Consider the following 19,781-nt stretch of genomic DNA (forward strand, 5'->3'; position numbering starts at 1 on the left):
TTAACTGGTTTACCATTACTTTGAGGATGTAGCCCTTTGGGGACCTAGCATAAAGTGGGCACGGTTTACATCTACTTTTACTCCCTTATCATCCCATCAAGTCTTATTTGAATGCTATTAATAAGCTCATAACTCCTAAATTTATATCTTTAGCACAGACCTCTTCCTTGGATTCCAGATTCATATATCTAACTGCCTACTCAACATCTCAACTTGGGGACTTCCCTGGTGGTCCAGTGGTAAAGAATCCACCTTCCAATGCAGGGGACGTGGGTTCGATCCCTGGTCGGGGAACTAAGATCCCACATGCCACGGGGCAACTAAGCCCATGTGCCACAACTACTGAGCTCGCAAGCCTCAACTAGAGACCCCATGTGCCACAAACTACAGAGCCCACGTGCCCTGGAGCCAGCATGCCACAACTAGAGAGAAGCCCGCACGCCACAACGAAGAGCTCATGCGCTGCAATGAAAAGATCCTGCATGCCTCAATGAAGATCCCTCGTGCCGCAACTAAGACCCAATGCAGCCAAAAAAATTAAAAGAAATTTTTAAAAAACACAACTTGGATCTCTAATAGGCATCTCAAATTAAATATGTACAAAACAGACCCTTGAGTGTTTCCTCAAATAAATCTGTTCTGCTTCAAGCCTTCCACATCTCATTAAATGTCACTATCATCCACCTAGTTGCTCAGGACAAAACCCGAAAATCTTCTTTGAGTCTTCTCTCACCATTCCTCTCCATACTCAATCTAACAGCAAGCCCTCTCTGCTTATCTTTAAATTATAATCAACATCCTTACATTCCTTTTGATTTTTACCACCACTACCCTGTTCTAATCAATAGCTTGATCAATGCTGGTGAGACTAATCTGGTGGAGAGTGAGAAACTGATGATGTAAGAGAGAACAAGGGACTTGCTGAAGCAACATTTTTTATGAAGGGAGAAAGGATGGGATCAAGTGCAAAACTGGACAGTATATTGGTACGGATGTCAGTAAATGTGGTGTTGGAAGTCTGTGGAGTTCAGTGCAAAGCATCAGCTAGGAGTGAGAAGGGGTGTTGGAGAATGGGCAAAACGTGTTGGAGACTTAGGGAAAAAGCAGAAAATGTAAGATAGAGGTCCAGGAGAGCAGGAAATAGTCTACGGTTGCTGTGCAGCAATAAGGGCTCATTTGAGGTAGAAAGCAAGGCTGGGAAGTGACAATGACTAATGAAGAGGGATAGCATCTACCCTTCCTCTAGGTCCTATATTATCTGACCACTGCTCATCTCTGCCACCTCATCTCCCTACCCCTGCACACACTTCCTTACTGTACTACATTCATGTTGGTCCTGTTTTGTTCCTCAAACATGCTAAACTTGTTTCATTCTCAGGGCCTTTGCATTTCCTGTTCCCTCTGCCGGAAATGTCTTCTCTCAGACCTCTGTTAGCTGACCTCTTATCATCATTTAGGTCTCAACTCCACAAAGAGAATTTCTCTGACCGTTACAGCTAAAGTAACACCCCCGTCACTCTACCATATTATTCAAGTCTACCTTTTGAACGGCACCAAGATTCCCCTATTTAGTTTTCTACTAATTTATTGTCCCTTGCTCTCCCAGGTAGAATGTAGGCTCCTACTTTGCTGCACTCCAGTGTCTATGCAAGTGTCTGGCATATAATAGGTGCTCAATAAATATTGGTTGACTGATTGACTCTCCTTATGTTTATCTTCCAAATGTCTCTGTGCTTTCTTTCCCCTGCCCAACCTCCCTCTGCTCCCCTAACAATCAAATCCTCCCACTTTGCCCTCTGGATCCCCAGTACTATGGAAAACAACTTTCCCTGCATCCTCAATCTCTTTACCACACACTTCACTGCTTCCTCCTGCCTCTATCAGGGCTCTCTCAGGAGACTAAACCTTACCCTGCAGCTCATAGGGCTGATAGGTGAGGCTGACTTTCTTCCTGCTCCCCATGGCTGTTTCTGACCCCCTACCCTTTTGTAGACCCCTCTTCTTCACCATCCCACCAGAGTGAGTTTCATGCCATCTGGGTTTACCATCCCGTAACTCTCATTGTTAGTGTCATCATCTAATCTCCCATTTGCTCCTCAGCTTCATCTAGACTTTGCCATCTGGTTCTCAGTTTCCTCAATCTTTGGAGTCTCACTGCTGGTTGTGCCTTTCCTATTGTTTCAGCACCTGGTAAAATCAAAGGTCACAACAGTAGGACAAAGGAATAATCAATGTACCCATACCTGTTTCTTAGTGCATGGGGGGATCTATTCATCCCATAATCCCAGAGCCGCTCCACTGCAGCAATAAAATAGTGTCGCGTTCTCTTTTGAAAGCTGCGGGGGTCCTGATTTTCACCCTCATCATAAATGTCAAAATCTTCTCTCTTCGTATCAAGTGAGAAAGTATCATCATAGTCAATTTTGTCTTCCTCTGGCTGAAAAGTAGTAAGGGTTATTTCCCTTTGATGGCGTTTCAAGACTGTTGGATTTTGAGACCACAACCTTCCAGTCCCTCCTTGCTTTACCCAGGTGGCTTCTCTTTGGGTCTTATCTTGTACTTCATTTATTGCTGCTATTGAATGATTGTTTTCACAAGGGTCCAGGGGCAAAATGATGTCTTTTGTCTTAAAAGCTCTGTGTTTTTGTGACTTCTCTAGGGATTTCTCTTCTCTTGGTATCAGGGTAGCATATTGGTTATCCCAAGCAAGGGGACCCAGCAGCTTGGGGGGAGTATTTTCAGAGCTTTCTGTTGCCCATTTCAGAAAGGGCACTTTTCCAGGTCTATTTACTTTATTCAGTTTAACAAGTCCCTGTGTTTTCTGAAGGAATATCTCTTCCCTGAGATCCAGGTGGGCAGGAGAACCATTGCTAGTTTTTGTATGGAAAAAGTCTTCCTGATGAACAACTTTGCCAGATGATTCAGGCAATCCTGGTTTCAAGAGAACAGTGTTCTCAAGTTTCTTGTACATGAATAAGTTTGTGGTCTGTTTCCCTAGGGCGCTGATATTTCTTTGACCTCCAATTACTTCCAAGGTTAGGAAGGCTAAAGAAAGGTTATTTCTCTTGGCTCCTTGTAAGAAATGACTGCTTTGTTGGACCCCAGAACTCCTTTCCACAAAGCTATAACTACAGGCGGATGCTGGAGGATGAGAAGAGTTGTCTTGGGATGGAATCTTGGTCACATCTGTAGGTCTAATTGATGGGAATACTGATACCTGTGCAATGGGTAATGCAGAGCCATTTGTTTGAATGTCATGACTCCTCATAGAACAACCTGATAAGAATGACTGAATAATGGCCCTTTTCTCCTTCCTGTTGTACTCTATCTGTGTGACGGTGCCCTGGGTCAAATATTTCATGTTTTTGGACCACTGAGTTGAGGTGTCATTCAAAGTTACCCCCCTTTCGAGCTTTATTTCTTCCAGTGGGAGTCTGAATTGTTTCAAATCCCGCTTATCACGTTGAGGTATAGCCTTCTGCTGACTTGGAATAGGAGACATCTTTGTGGTGCTTGGATATTTATCTAGCGTTTTCTTTGTTTGATTTCCCAAGTCTTCCAAGTTTGCTTCCTCCCTTCTTTTTGAGAAATGGGCCATGTGAATCCCTGCTCTTTTTGCTGAGCCATTCAATGACCTGGTGTCTTGAAGTACTGGAGAATATGTCTCCTCATCTAAACCTTCTACATTTTGCTTAGTGCTTAGTGAAAAAAGGTTCTTCAGAAAATTCTTAGTTCCAGTCACTGTATACACCTGAGGCAAAACTACATTCTCTTGGATTAATTTTTCTTTCCTTTCTATCTCTTCCTGAGACTTTTTTTCTTGATTCTGTGTATCATTTTCTTGGACATTAGCCAAGTTAGTAAGAAATACGTTCTTGCTATTTGGAAAAATCATCGCTTTAAGACCTGTGCCCTTGCTAAATTCATCCTCTCCTACTACCACCTTATTCTTCTCTGACAAGAAATTCTGATCTTTCACAGATTTTTCTGATCCCGAAGATGTTAATTGCTTTGGATTGGGCCTTTGCCCAGAACTTAAGGAGTTCTTGCCATGGGTCCTTTTTATCCAATTTGTTGAATCTGGCAAGAACAGAGTCTTGAAGAACGATGTATCTGGATATTCTGCATCTAGTGGCACAGAGCCTTCTTTGTTTTGGTGGATCATTTCCATATTTTTTGACGAATTAGTTTTATTTGACACATGATTTAGTCCCAAAGCTGTAGTATTTTTGTCCATAAACATTTCATCATGAATTAAGGAAGTTACTTCTTGAAACTCAGTATTACTTTCTAACATAATATCTTGCAAGACTGATGTACTATTATCAATTAATAATGCTGGGTCATCAATGTGAGTCTTTGTATTAGTTGTTGAGTTAACTGGTGCCTTGTTTGTCTTTACTAAAGAGATATTAACTTGAAATAAAGCATCATCTTTGGTCAATGAAGCAGGTCCACGAACTCTTTCCTCTTTAAATAACCTATCACTCTCCACTGATAATACATTTTCTCCCAGTGAACTTTCTTGACTATTTGTTAAAACTGCTTCTAATGACTTGGAATCATTATCTTCTTTACTCAAGCCCAAAGGTACACCAGACCCAATAAAGTGAGATGAATTTTTGCCAAATACATTGGCACCTAATTGACTACTAAAATTAACTGGCATATTTGGGGGTCCTAAGGAACCTGTCTTTTCAGTACCTGCTGACAACTTGTCTGATGGAATTGTTGGTGGAGTCATTAGGTTGTTCGATGGACTAGAAATTTCAAAATCAAGTTTCTTCAACTCTACTGTTGTTATAGTTGTCCCCAAATTCTCATTCAATCTTAACGGCAGCTCTGGCTCAGGCGTAGATACTCTTTTCCCACTGTGATGGAGCTCTGGTGTGAGATGTGCCACTTCAGACGGGCGCTTGTTTCTTTCTATTGCTCTAGGTAAATGATCATTAGCCTTATTTCTGGCTTCTTGGAGATCAGATAAGGATAATCCATGTGGAGTAGGATTCTGTCCCAAGAGCACCAGCAAATCACTAGAGGAGACACTTTGTTCTTTAAGCAGCTGCATTCTCTCTCCAGACTGAGGGTCAGTCTTCTCTACATCATTTTCTGGAGTTGTGGTGGCTTTGAATTGCATTTGCCTAGTGCTAGGGTGCCTTGAATTCTGGGAGAAGCTTCTGGGTTCAATGACATTGTTTTCATTCAGCAAGAAGGTTGGAATATCTTCATATGTGTCCTCATAATAATCACCAGTGTTCCTGTCACAACTATAAACCTTCAGTAAGGCTGTCATGCCTCTGTTCCGAAAGTCTGAGTTGTGGCACCCCAGAACCCACAGACCTGGAGATGAGGAAGAATAAGACTCTGGTTACTCATAACCCAGGTCCCAAGCAAGATCTGTGTTAGAGGTTCTCTTCTATTCCCAGATAAATGAAAAAATACTACTCAGTACCATTATATAGCAGGTTGTTAGGTTAAGTCCCTGACACATGGAACAGTAGTACAACAATGGTAGTAAAAGTGGTTTTGCATTGCTGCTGTTGTGGTATATCTGTTTGTGACCACAAGAAAGGGCTGCGATTTAAAATGAATATATATATATATATATATATATGGATAAAAATGGAGAAATGTAATTATACACAATAGTGGAGAGTCTTACTAGTCACACAGAACTCTTTGGTGACAAGGGAGCAGGACTTAGGTTTAGGATACAAATAACATAAAATCCCACCACAGTTCTAGCAATATTAATTTCTACTATGAACAGGATTATCTGAGTAAAAGAATTTCATGGTGGTAAAGTATATGCATAAACATAAATGAAAACAAATACACCTTTACTAAGCTATCCATCAGGTACCTGAACAGTCTCATCAAGTCACAATATTTGCAAGCAAAATCTTAACTGAATACAGCTTTTCCTCAAAGAGAAAACTTTTCTCAAAGTATATTTCCACAGAGCCCTATGAGACAATGGGATGCCCATGGAAAAGGTTCCTGTGGTCAAACATTCTGGAATTAATGCACACTGCAATCTATGTGCAGCCAGATAATCACTCGAATGGGAAATGAGAATAAAGAGATTTTCTAATATACAAGGATTCAGAATATCTACCTCTAATTCAGCCATTCTCAGGAAGTGATTAGAGAATGTCTTCTACCAAAATAAAGGAGTATATTAAAAAATACGAAGACATGGGATACAAAAACCCAATTTCATGATATTTAAAGCATATTTTTGATGGTATAAAACCATATTGGTTCAGAGTAGACCAGAACTGGAGCTGAAATGAGTAATTTAAATAAGGTTTTTCACTTTAAAAATTCCACTGTTATAACTTAGATAAATCTAATACTTCCTTTTCCTGAGGAAGACAGTAATTGGTTGAGAAAAGGGGAAATGAAACTCCATAAACAGGTCTAGAATGACATCCACCATACTCTGAGAAGGGCCTGGGATTGGGAATAGTGATCAAGAGGAACTTTAGTTATATCTGTACTGGTTGAATTTTTGTAAGGAGAACATATTTTTGTATTACATGTGTGAATAAAAATAAATTAAAACATTATAGTAATTAATTAATAAATTTCAATCCAAGAGCTTAAAGAAGAGTTGATTCTGATTAAAACTCAATAAAATAAATAACCAAATAAAAATAAGAAATTCCACACATATAAAATTTGAAATAAGGAAGGAGATATAACCACAGATGCAAAGAAAATTAACTTATATTTCCCTTGGACACACCTCAGCTGCCAATCTCCCACTCCAACTTCCGAAACAGGCATAAGACGCCTGGCCAAGTTTGAGATTTGATCAGCACTACAACTATACGGACCTGCCTCCAACGTCAGTGATATAACTGGGGCTTTCAATGAACTAATTAATTTTTTAGGCTGATGTTCAATCCTGGAGCTAGTTCCTATCAAAGTAACCGAGAGAGACAGAGCCCAGCTGATCACAAGTGGGTAGGAGCACACCTCAGGCTTCATTAGGCAAGAGCTCTTTAATGATAGTGCAATATCCCTAGCATGTGCAATATCCCTAGCATGGAATATTAACCAATTTTTTAAAATGATGATGTTCATCTATATTTAGTGATATAGAAAAACATCAAATACATTATTAAGTGAGGGGAAAAAAGATTACAAAACATGATATAATCACCATTCTACTATCTGTTTCTGTGAGTTCTACTTTTTCTTTTTTTCAAAAAGATTTCCCATAGTAGTGATTCCATACAATATTTTTCTTGGTCTGGCTTATTTCACTTAGCATAATGCCCTCCATTTATCATTATTACAAAATATTGGCTATATTCCCTGTGTCATAGTATATATCCTTGTAGCTTATTTATTTTATACATAGTAGTTTGTACCTCTTAATCCCCTTTCCCTATCGTGCTCCTCCCCCCTTCCCTCTCTCCACTGGTAACCACTAGTTTGTTCTCTATATCTGTGAGTCCGCTGCTTTTTTGTTATCTTCATTAGTTTGTCGTATTTTTTAGATTCCACATATAAGTGATATCATACAGTATTTGTCTTTCTCTGTCTCACATATTTCACTTAGCATAATACACTCCAAGTCCATCCATGTTGCTGCAAAGGGCAAAACTTCATTTTTCAATGACTGAGTAGTATTCCATTGTGTGTGTGTATATATATATATATATATATATATATATATATATATATATATATATATATATATATTCCATTGTATATATGTATGTATGTATGTATGTGTATATATATATATATATATATATATATATCCATCTGTTGATGGACACTTAGGTTGGCAATTGTAAATAGTGCTGCTATGAACATTGGGGTACACATCTTTTTTTTCAATTAGAGTTTTCTTTTTTTTTTTTTTGGATATATACCCAGGAGTGGAATTGCTGGGTCATACAGTAGTTCTATTTTTAGTTCTTTGAGAACCCTCCATACTGTTTTCCATGGTGGCTGCACCAATTTGCATTCCCGCCAATATTGTGTTAGCCTTTCATTTTTCCACTTCCTTGCCAACATTTGCTATTTGTTGTCTTTTTGATGATGGCCATTCTGACAAGTGTGAGGTGATATCTCATTGCGGTTTTGATTTGCATTTCTCTGATGATTAATGATGGTGAGCACCTTTTCATGTGCCTCTCAGCCATCTGTAAGTCTTCCTTGGAAAAATGTCTATTCAGGCTTTCTGACCATTCTTTAAATTGGGTTGTTTGTTTTTTTGATGTTGAGTTGTGTGAGCTGTTTACATATTTTGGATATTAACCACTTGTTGGTCATATCATTTGCAAATATTTTCTCCCATTCAGTAAGTTGTCTTTTTATAAAAATATTTATTTATTTGGCTGCATTGGGTCTTAGTTTCAGCATGTGGGATCTTTTGTTGTGGCAGGCGGGCTTCTCTCTAGTTGTGGCGCATGGGCTCTAGAGCACACATGGGGTTAGTTGCCCCGTGGCATGTGGGATCTTAGTTCCCTGACCAGGGATCGAACCCACATCCCCTGCATTGGAAGGCGGATCCTTAACCACTGGACCACCAGGGAAGTCCCAGTAGGTGGTCTTTTTGTTTTTGTTTTGTCGATGGTTTCCTTTGCTGTGCAAAAGCTTTAAGTTTAATTAGGTCCCATTTGTTTATTTTTGCTTTTATCTCCTGTAAGAGACAGATCCAAAAAAATGTTGCTACTATTTATGTCATAGAGTGTCTCATCTATGTTTTTTTCTAGGAGTTTTATCGTATCTGGTCTCACATTTAGGTCTTTAATTTATTTTGAGTCTATTTTCGTATATGGTCTTAGAGAATTTCTAATATCATTCTCTTACATGTATCTGTCCAGTTTTCCCAGCTCTACTTATTGAAGGGACAGTCTTTTCTCCATTGTATATTCTTGCACCCTTCGTTGTAGATTGACCAGAAGTGTGTGGGTTTATTTCTGGGCTCTCTATCGTGTTCCATTGATCTATATTTCTGTTTTTTGTTTTGGCTATTCATTATCTTTTGTGTTTACATATAGATTTAAAAATTTTTTGTTCTAGTTCTGTGAAAAATGCTATTGGTAATTTGATAGGGATTGCATTGGATCTGTAGATTGCCTTGGGTAGTATAGTCATTTTGACAATATTGATTCTTCTAATCCAAGAACATGGTATATCTTTCCATCTGTTTGTGTCATCTTTGATTTCTTTCATCATCATCTTATAGATTTCTGAGTACAGGTCTTTTGCCTCCTTAAGCAGGTTTATTCCTAGGTATTTTATTCTTTATTACGTGATTGTAAATGGGATTGTTTCCTTAATTTCTCTTTCTGACAGTTTGTTGTTAGTGTATAGAAATGCAACAGATTTTCTGTATATTATTTTTGGACCCTACAACTTTACTGAATTAATTGATGAGCTCTAGTAGTTTTTTGGTGGTGTCTTTAGGATTTTCTATGTATAGTGTCATGTCATCTGCAAATAGTGATAGCAAATAGTGACAAAGAGTGACACCTGTTGGTGGGTGAAGCTGGTCCCAAGGCTAGAGCAGGCTCACTGGAGGGCAGGGCCAGAGTCCAGGGGATTCTGGGGCTGGTGCCTGCCCACTGGTGGGTGAAGCTGGGTCCCAGGGTCTCTGGCTGGGGGTCGCTGGGGGTCCCGGGTCTGGTGCCTGCACACTGGTTTGTGGGGCAGATCCTGTGCCCTCTGGTGGACAGGGCCATGTCCAGGGGCAGCTGTGGGCTCAGGGGATCTTAAGGCAGCCTGTCTGTTGGTGGGTGGGGCTGTGCCCATGCCCAGTTAGTTGCTTGGCATGAGGTGTCTCAGCACTTTTGCCTACAGGCAGGGATGGGTCCTGAGGCTTATAAGCTAGAGGGAGGATTTCACAATGGTGCTTACCAGCACCAGTGTCCTCCTGGTAGAATCAGCTCCCCAAATGGCTGCCACCAGTGTCTGTGTCCCCAGGGTGAGCTGCAGTTGCCTCCTACCTCTCTGGGAGACTCTCCAGATCAGCAGGTAGCTCTGACCCAGGCTCCTATTACTGCTTCTGCCCTGGATCCCGGAGCATGTGAGAGTTTGTGTACGCCCTTTAAGAGTACAGTTTCTACTTCCCACAGCTCTCTGGGACTCTCGGGCGTGAGCCCTGCTGGTCTTCAAAGCCAAATGCTCTGGGGGCTCATTTTCCCAGTATATGACTCACAGGCTATGGAGCCCAACATAGGGTCAGACCCCTCTCTCCTTGGGGAGAACCTCTGCAATGGTACTTACCCTCCTGTTTGTGGATTGTCCACCTGGGTTTATGGAACTTGCCTATATTGCGACTCCACCCCTCCTATCCATCTTGTTTGTTCCTTCTTCATACATTAGTTGTAGAAGATCTTTTCTGGTACATTCCAGTCTTTTCCACTGATGGTTGTTCTGAAAATAGTTGTGATTTGGTGTGCCTGTGAGAGCAGGTGAGCTCAGGGTCTTTCTACTCTTCCATTCATTCATCAATGGACACTTAGGTTGTTTCCATGTTTTGGCTGTTGTGAATAATGTTGCAATAAACATGGGAGTGCAGATATCTCTTCAAGATCCTGATTTCATTTCCTTTGTATGTATACCAGAAGTGGGATTGCTGGATCATAGGGTAGTTCTATTTTTAATTTTTTGAGGAACCTCCATACTGTTCTCCATAATGGCTGCACCAATTTATATTCCCACCAACAATGCACAAGGATGCCCTTTTCTTTCTTTCTTTCTTTCTTTTTAAAAAAGTATTTATTTATGTATTTGGCTGTGCTGGGTCTTAGTTGTGGCACACAGGATCTTCATTGTGACATGCGGGATCTTTAGTTGCGGCATGCAGGATCTTTAGTTGCAACATGTGGGATCTTAGTTGTGGCATGCAGGATCTAGTTCCCTGACCAGGGATTGAACCCAGGCCCCCTGCATTGGGAGCATGGAGTCTTAACCACTGGACCACCAGGCAAGTCCCAAGGATTCCCCTTTCTCCACATCTTTGCCAACACTTATTATCATGTGATTTTTTTGATAATAGCCATTTTGACAGGTCTGAGCTGATATCTCACTGTGGTTTTGATTTGCATTTCCCTGATGATTAGCGACATTGAGAACATTTTCATATACCTGTTGGTCACTTGTATGTCTTCTCTGGAAAAATTTAATGGTATTCCATAAATCCTGTAGGCTTTCTTCATTCCTTTTTTTCTCCTCTTGACTGGATAATTTCAAAAGATTTATCTTTGAGTTTGCAGATTGTTTCTTCTGCTTAATCAAGTATGTTGTTGAAGCTCTCTGTTGCATTTTTCATTTCGTTCATTATATTCTTTAGCTCCAGGATTTCTGGGTTCGTTCCTTCCTTCCTTCCTTCCTTCCTTCCTTCCTTCCTTTCTTTCTTTCCTTTCTTCCTCCCTTCCTGCCTCCCTCCCTCTTTCTCTCTTTCTTTCTTCTGCAGTTCAGCAGCTCCAGTTCCAGGGAGGGCACAACAGCATAGTCTCCATGCAGTTCTGTCAGTTGAGGTCAATGTCAGTGAAGACTGTGGAGGTTCCTTGATGGTCAAGGCTGTGAGTGTCTGTGATGGAAGTAGTGGTGAGGGTTGTTGGCCTCCTAGATGGCAAAGGATGCTGGGGTCCTCTTGATCACCTTTTCACCCACAGACTGAGGTCCTAGCTGAGGGGATTCTTCTTGGTGCTGTGTCTGGCATGTGAGCACACAGGCCTTGATGGCAGTGCTGGGTTCTGGGACAGAGATGCACATGCATTGATGGTGGTGCCAGTGTTTGGGGTGCAGGTGCTCAGAGTGACAGTGTAGTTCATGGTTCCTGAGCTTGGAGTGTGAGCACATCTGCTGTAGTGGTGCCAGTTTCAAAGGCACAGGCATGCACAGATCGCCAATGAAGCTGGGGTCCACATTCTCTTAAGGCATGCCACATCAGCTCAGGTCCTGGTGGGTGGGGTGCAGTGGTGTCTTGGTGCTTGGAGGGGCAAGGTAGAGCAGCAACATGGGCCCCAGGGATGATGGGGTCCTCAGGCTCTGAGTTGCAAGCACACCAGCAACTCAAGCCCTGAAGATGGTGGGTGCTGGGGGAGGCCTAAGCCCTGAGGGGAGGATGCAGCTCCTCCTCTGGGGGGAAGGCAGCGGCTTGGACTCTAAGCAGGTCCATCAGGTGGTGAAGGCTGCTGGTGTTCCTGGTGGTGACAAGAGGTGTTACAGTTCTCCTGTTGTCCTTTCCCCATGGGAAGAAATCCCTTAGAGGGGATCCCCTTTGGCACCAAGCTGCTTCAGACTGAGGGACAGAATGACACAAGTCAAATTTTTGATACGCTCTTCTATTTGGCCATCCTCATCTTTGTGCTCCACAGTGTTTCTGATACTTCTTCATTCTGTTCTAGATTTGTCCAAGAGCTATTTTCATTGGTATGTACACAGTGCAAATATTATTCACAATTTCAGGAGAAATGAAGACTTTTTAGACAAGCAAAACCTGATAAAATTAATTAACCAGCAGACGTGCACTATAAGTGTTAAGGAGATACACTATAAATGTAAGCGCATAGATAGGTTGAAAGTACCAGAATGGAAAAAGTATATACCACACAAACATTAACCAAAATAAAGGTGATTGAGGCACATAAATTTCAGAAAAAGCAGATATTATGGCAACAAGTACTACTTCAGAAAAAGAAGGACATTTCACAATGATAACATGGTTAATTTAACAGGAGCACATAACAATCTTAAATTTGTAAGCACCTGATTTTATTTTGCCTCATTTATTTTGAAACAACAAACCCAACAATTACAGGTAGAGCTCTTAACATAGTTCTCTCAGTAACTGTAAGAAGCAGACAAAACATCAGCAAACTTATAAGGATTTTAACAAAATGATAAAGCAACTTGACATACATGGAACAGTCCACCTAACTGCAAAGACACATTCATCTTAAGTTCCAACGAGCCATTAGCCAAAGGAAACCATATGCTGGGCATAAAGCAAGTCTCAGCACATTTCAAAGAACTGAAATCATGTAGAGTATGTTATATGACCACAGCGAAGTAAAAATACGAAATGAGCAACAGAAAACTAGAAAATATCCATATGTTTAGGAATTTAGTAAACCAGTTTTAATAATTATGAATAAAAGAAGTCACAATGGATATTAGAAAATATTTCTAATATTTTAATATAATTGATAATAAAAACGACTCATCAAAACTTCTGATATGTGGGATTTTTCCCTGCTCTTACCAGTTTTATTCAAAATTAAGGCACAGAAAAAAAGAATTAAAAGGCATAAGTGTTGGAAAGGAAAAGCTGAAACTGTCAATATTTGCAACAATTTGATTGTGTACAAGAAAATCTTATGGGACTCTATAAAATAACTGCCAGGTCTTACAGTGAATTTAGCAAGGCTGCAAGATACAAGGTCAATATACAACAATTAATTGTATGTCTTTTGTGTATATGTTCCAGCAAAACGTTATTTACAGAAACAGGTGACCAACCTGCTCACTAGTTTCTTTTTTTATTGAGATATAATTGATAGATACCACTGTGTAAGTTTAACCTTTACAGTGTATTGATTTGATACATTTATATATTGCAATATGGATCACCATCATAGTGGTAGCTATGTGCCTTTATCACATCACATAATTATCATCTTTTTGTGGTGATATGCGGTTAAAGCAGGGTGTAAAGTGAGCTGCAAGAATGATGTACTGATAGGGAATTCCCTGGCGGCGCAGTGGTTAAGAATCCACCTGCCAATGCCGGGGACACGGGTTTGAGCCCTGGTCTGGGAAGACCCCACGTGCCGCGGAGCCACTAAGCCCATGCGCCACAACTACTGAAGCCCGCGCACCTGGAGCCCGTGCTCTGCAGCAAGAGAAGCCACCGCAATGAGAACCTCGCACACCGCAACGAAGAGTAGTCCCCATTCGCCGCAACTAGAGAAAGCCCGCACGCAGCAACGGAAGACCCAATGCAGCCGAAAATAAATAAATTTTTAAAAATAAATAAATAAAAATTTAAAAAAAAGAATGATGCACTGACACATACCACAACGTGGATGACTCTGGCTGAGTGACAATTATGCCAGGTGAAATAAGCCAGACACAAAAGGACAAATAAAAGGGATCAGACTTTTCCCTCAAGACACATAAAGCAGAGTTTTAATTTGTCTTTAGAATTTAAGTGATCACCAAAGTAGTTTAAAAGCTTCTCAAAATATTGATATTTTAAATATCTTTCTCTGCCTACACACAGACACACACACAGACACACACACACACACACACACACTTTCTTTCTTTGGTTTCGACAATTACAACCATATTATGCATACTGTTTTATAATATTTTTGCAGGTATTTAATTCATTCATTCATCGAAAAAACGTTTATTAAGCGTCTACTATAGGCCAGGCACTGTAAACATTCGGGATTCAGTGATGAGCAAGATAACAAGGTCCCTGTCCTTAGAGACCTTACAACTTAGCTGGAAAACAGATAACAAAGACATAAACACGAATAAACAAGATACTTTCAGAGGTGTTACTGGAGTTTTGTCAGGTTCTTCACTCACTTCTTACAAAACTGCATTTCTTGAAGTAAGATAAATTTCTGGGTATGAAGGTGAATCTATATTTTTATATGCTGAGATTGGTTTTTATTCCCAAGAAATTTCCCCATGAGAATTTATCTCCAGAAAAGCCATAAGTGTAAGAGAATAACTACAGTGTGTAGGTAGTTTTATGTGCTTCCCTCTGCAGATGATGGGGGTGGGAGGGACAAGGAGCCCTTGTTACTCAGCTGCAACAGTGTGTGTTAGATTTAGGCCGGGCCTCTGTTCCTCCTGTACACTGGGCTGGTGCTCTCAAAAGCAATGAGATATCATCTCACACCAGTCAGAATGGCCATCATCAAAAAATCTAGGAACAATAAATGCTGGAGAGGGTGTGGAGAAAAGGGAACACTCTTGCACTGCTGGTGGGAATGTGAATCGGTACAGCCACTATGGAGAACAGTATGGAGGTTCCTTAAAAAACTACAAATAGAACTACCATATGACCCAGCAATCCCACTACTGGGCATATACCCTGAGAAAACCATAATTCAAAAAGAGTCATGTACCAAAATGTTCATTGCAGCTCTATTTACAATAGCCAGGAGATGGAAACAACCTAAGTGTCCATCATTGGGTGAATGGATAAAGAAGATGTGGCACATATATACAATGGAATATTACTCAGCCATAAAAAGAAACGAAATTGAGCTATTTGTAATGAGGTGGATAGACCTAGAGTCTGTCATACAGAGTGAAGTAAGTCAGAAAGAGAGAGACAAATACCGTATGCTAACACATATATATGGAATTTAAGAAAAAAATGTCATGAAGAACCTAGGAGTAAGACAGGAATAAAGACACAGACCTACTAGAGAATGGACTTGAGGATATGGGGAGGGGGAAGGGTGAGCTGTGACAAAGCGAGAGAGAGGCATGGACATATATACACTACCAAACGTAAAACAGATGGCTAGTGGGAAGCAGCCGCATAGCACAGGGAGATCAGCTCAGTGCTTTGTGACCACCTAGAGGGGTGGGATAGGGAGGGTGGGAGGGAGGGAGACGCAAGAGGGAAGAGATATGGGAACATATGTATATGTATAACTGATTCACTTTGTTATAAAGCGGAAACTAACACACCATTGTAAAGCAATTATACCCCAATAAAGATGTTACAAAAAAAAAAAAAAGCCTTGCGGTAGTTATGGAGGGAGAGAGAGGGTGAGAAGCTGACAGCCACATTCGTCCAGAAGGCTGCACAGTGGTTTGATGTTATGTGTGCAAAAGGAGATAATGATGTACTTCCCAGCAATACCAATGTTCACAAGGCACACGGAAACACGTTTAGTCCCTGCGTGTTAACTGCATGTATAAATGTATATTCACCACTACAGTTTAGTAAACACACTTAAACTTTTGGCTGATGGCAAGTAAAAGCACTTTTTAGAACAAAGACTTTTAACTTAAATACTTGATGTGGTGTTGTCTTTAAAATGCCTTGTAATTACCAAAATCACTTGAACCATTTAGTATCTACCCAAATGTAAGCTAGTGGGCAAAAGAACATGTGAATGGCTAGTGAAGCAAACACCACTGTTAGTAAAAGAATAATATAAATAACTAACCTGGGTTTTCCATTGACATGAAGACAGTTTCTCCTGAGAAGGGGAATAGGGTAAGTGTGTCTTCATAGACCATTTTGTGTTTGAAGGTATATCCAGAGAAAAAGACAGACAGGAAGTCAGTCTGTGCTCCAACACTTAGAATGTACCAGTATGCCACCTCATGCAAACAAACCGACAGTTGCAAGCTATCAAAAACATAGCCATTGATGCCTGTAAAGAGAATGGAGAATAAAAGATTTTAGCAGTACCTGCATGTATTACTTTGGACTGTCATGATCTGATTAGAAATGATTATATGTTATGCCCGTTACCTTATTCCCAAGAAGAGATAACATTATACCTTTCAAAAAAGTAAATTGTTAATACTTGATCAGCTAGGTTCCAATGTCAAAGTGTGGAGAGTCACAGACCATCACAGTACTGATGGATTTAGATGCTGTATGGTGGGCGGCAGGCTGATGAGCAGCAGGACGTTTGCATGCTCTCAGAGTATCTCCCTATACACTGCTTATTAGCTGCAAGGAGAAAAATAATAACTACACGGAGGAAAAAACCAGAAAAAAACTCTTGATCTGGTGATCAAAATTAGTATCTGCTAGTGTTCCAAATTCAAGGAAACAGGTATCAAAGAAGCAGGACAACTAGATCCATAACTAGACCCTGAAACAGAGAGAGGAAATGCTACAAAATATAGCACTGATGGATACAACTGGAATATTGGCTACCAATTAGGTAAGGTTATTGTATAAATGTGTTAGATAATGTATTCTATGACTGTTAAATTTTCTGGATTTCATAACTGCACTTTGGTTATATAAGCAAATATCTTTATTCATAGGAAATACACAATGAAGTATTAAGAGATAAAGGGGCACGATATCTACAAGCTATTCTCAAGTTGAAAATGAGTAATAAAAAGTATATATAGAAGAAAGAGAGAATGATAAAGCAAAAATAGCAAAATCTTAAAAATGAGTGAATCTGGATAAAAGGTATATATATATATATACCCATTAAGGGTATATATATATACCTATATATCTATATATATATACCTATTCTTGCAGCATTTCTGAAAGTTTGAAATTATTTCTAAATAAAAAGTAAGTAAAAGTAACACAGATTTCAATTTATAAACAGAATTGTTTCTGAAAGCCTCTTCCATACATCTATCTGTCCATCCATTCAATAAACATTTGTTTACCTGCAAGGTGGAGGCCCACAAATCCACTAAGCAATGCTCAGACACTAGCTTAGTGCAACTAATTGAGAAGCAAAGTTTCTTGCCCTACAAAGTGTTAAAAGATATTTTAAAGTTATTGTAATTAAAAGCATGGTCTGAATGCAGTATAGATGATTATGTCAATCAGAATACAGAGTCCAGAAACAGACACAGATATAAATGGAAATTTAATACATGACAAAGAGAGCACCCCAAAACAGTAGCAGAAAGAATGAACTATTTGGTAAACGCTGGTGGAAAATATGACTATTCATATGGGACCACAAAAGACCCTGAATAGCCAAAGCAATCCTGAGAAAGAATAACAAAGCTGGAGGCCTCACACTTCCTGATTTCAAACTACACTATCTTTGTAGTGATCAAAATAGTATGGCACTCGCATGAAAATAGACACATAAATCAATGGAAAAGAATCAAGAGCCCAGAAGGAAACTCTCACATATATGGCCAACTGATAAATGACAAGAGAGCCAAGAATACTCAATGGGGAAAGGATAGTCTCTTCAATAAATGGTTCTGGGAAAACTGAATAGCCACATGCTGAAGAATGAATTTGGACCTTTACATTACATGATACACAAAAATTAACTTGAAATGGATTAAAGACAAGCATAAGACCTGAAATTGTAAAACTCCTAGAAAACATAGGGAAACTTGTCTTTGCAATGATTTTTTGGATGTGACACCTGAAGCACAAGCAACAAAAGTAAAAATTAATAAGTGGGACTACATCAAACTAAAAATCTTCTGCACAGCAAAAGAAACGATCAACAGAATGAAAAGGCAACCACCTATGAAATGGGAGAAAATATTTGCAAAGCATGTATCTGATAAGGGATTAATGTCCAAAATATATAAAGAACTCATACAACTTAATAACAAAACAAACAAACAAGCAAAAACAATTTGATTTTAAAAATGGGCAGGGGAACTGAATAGACATTTTCCCAAAGAAGACATACAAATGGTCAACTGGTACATGAAAAGATGCTCAACAGCACTAATCATCAGGGAAATGTGATCCTCAGTGAAATAAGTCAGAGAAAGAGAAATACTGTATGATTCCACTTATATGTGGAATCTAAAAAATATGAACTCATAGAAACAGAGAGTAGAATTGTGGTTACGAGGGGCTGGGGTGTGTGTGTGGGAAATGGACAGATGTTGGTCAAAGGATACAAACTTCCAACTATGTAAGAGGAATAAGTTCTGGGGATCAGCATGGTGATTTTGTTAATAATACTGTATTATATACTTGAAACTTGCTAAGAGAGTAGATATGAAATGTTCTCACCACAAAAAAGAAATGGTAATTATGTGATCTGGTGGAGGTGTTAGCTAACACTATGTGTTATACACCTTAAACTTTTATACAATTTTATATGACAATTTTATATTAATAATGCTGGAAACAAAACAAAACAAACAACAACAGTCTGTGTATAAAGGGTAAAATTTCAAAGGTATTACCCCCGCAATGGGAAAAGACGTGTGCATAACTCCCGAAATAGTAAAGAAAAATCGGAATTTAAAAACACTTAATTGATCAAAAAATAAAGGAGAAAATACTAAAAATTTAGAAAAAAAGGAAACACAAATTACTATAAATAAATCCCATGCAGATAGGATAAACTCCCCATTTAAGAGGGAGATGGTCTAGGACTTCCCTGGTGGTCCAGTGGTTAAGACTCTGTGCTTCCACTGCAGTGGGCACAGGTTCAATCCCTGTTCAGGGGAACTAAGATCCTGCATGCCAGGCGGTGCAGCCAAAAGAAAGAGGAGAGAGAGAGAGAGTGAGAGAGAGAGAGAGAGCGAGAGAGCGAGAGAGAGAGATGGTCTAATGGGATCTCGTCCTCAGCACAGATTCTCCCAGGGTCTCCGCACAGATTTGCTCTGGCCATTGGCTCCTCCTGACTGGCAGAGTCATCCTTGGGGGGTTTCTCCTCTATTCATATGGCTTTCCTTCCTGGGGCTGCTTGGCAGACAGTCCCTGGCTCAAGGCTCAGGGGTTTGGAGCTGGCTCCAGGTTCTCTGATTATTTCCAAGTTTTAGCAATTATGGATAGAGCTGCTGTATACATTCATGGACAGGTTTTTGTGTGAACCTAAGTTTTTATTTCTCTAGGGTAAATACCCAGGAGTGGGATTGCTGGATCATATGGTAGTTCTATGTTTAATTTTTGAGGAACCTCCATACTGTTTTCCATAATGGCTGTGCCAACTTACATAGCCACCAACAATATACAAGGGTTCCCATTCTGCACATCCTTGCAACACTTGTCATCTTTTGTGATTTTGATAACAGGCATTCTAACAGGTGTGAGGTGATATGTCATTGTGGTTCTGATTTGCATT

The 19,781-nt window shown here is 39.8% G+C and overlaps 1 protein-coding gene across 1 annotated transcript in view; it reads right to left on the reverse strand.

Annotated features, from left to right (window-relative positions):
• F8 (coagulation factor VIII) overlaps positions 1-19,781 on the reverse strand; it is a 120,526-nt gene that overhangs the window by 52,201 nt on the left and 48,544 nt on the right. Inside the window, exons 13-14 of the mRNA XM_082681798.1 lie at positions 16,185-16,394; positions 2,244-5,340 (exon numbers count right to left, since the gene is read on the reverse strand). Coding sequence (XP_082537924.1) covers positions 2,244-5,340; positions 16,185-16,394 — 3,307 coding nt within the window. The remainder of the gene's footprint in view (positions 1-2,243; positions 5,341-16,184; positions 16,395-19,781) is intronic.

This window comes from Grampus griseus, assembly GCF_964374135.1.
Source record: "Grampus griseus genome assembly, chromosome: X".
Lineage (NCBI taxonomy): Eukaryota > Metazoa > Chordata > Mammalia > Artiodactyla > Delphinidae > Grampus > Grampus griseus.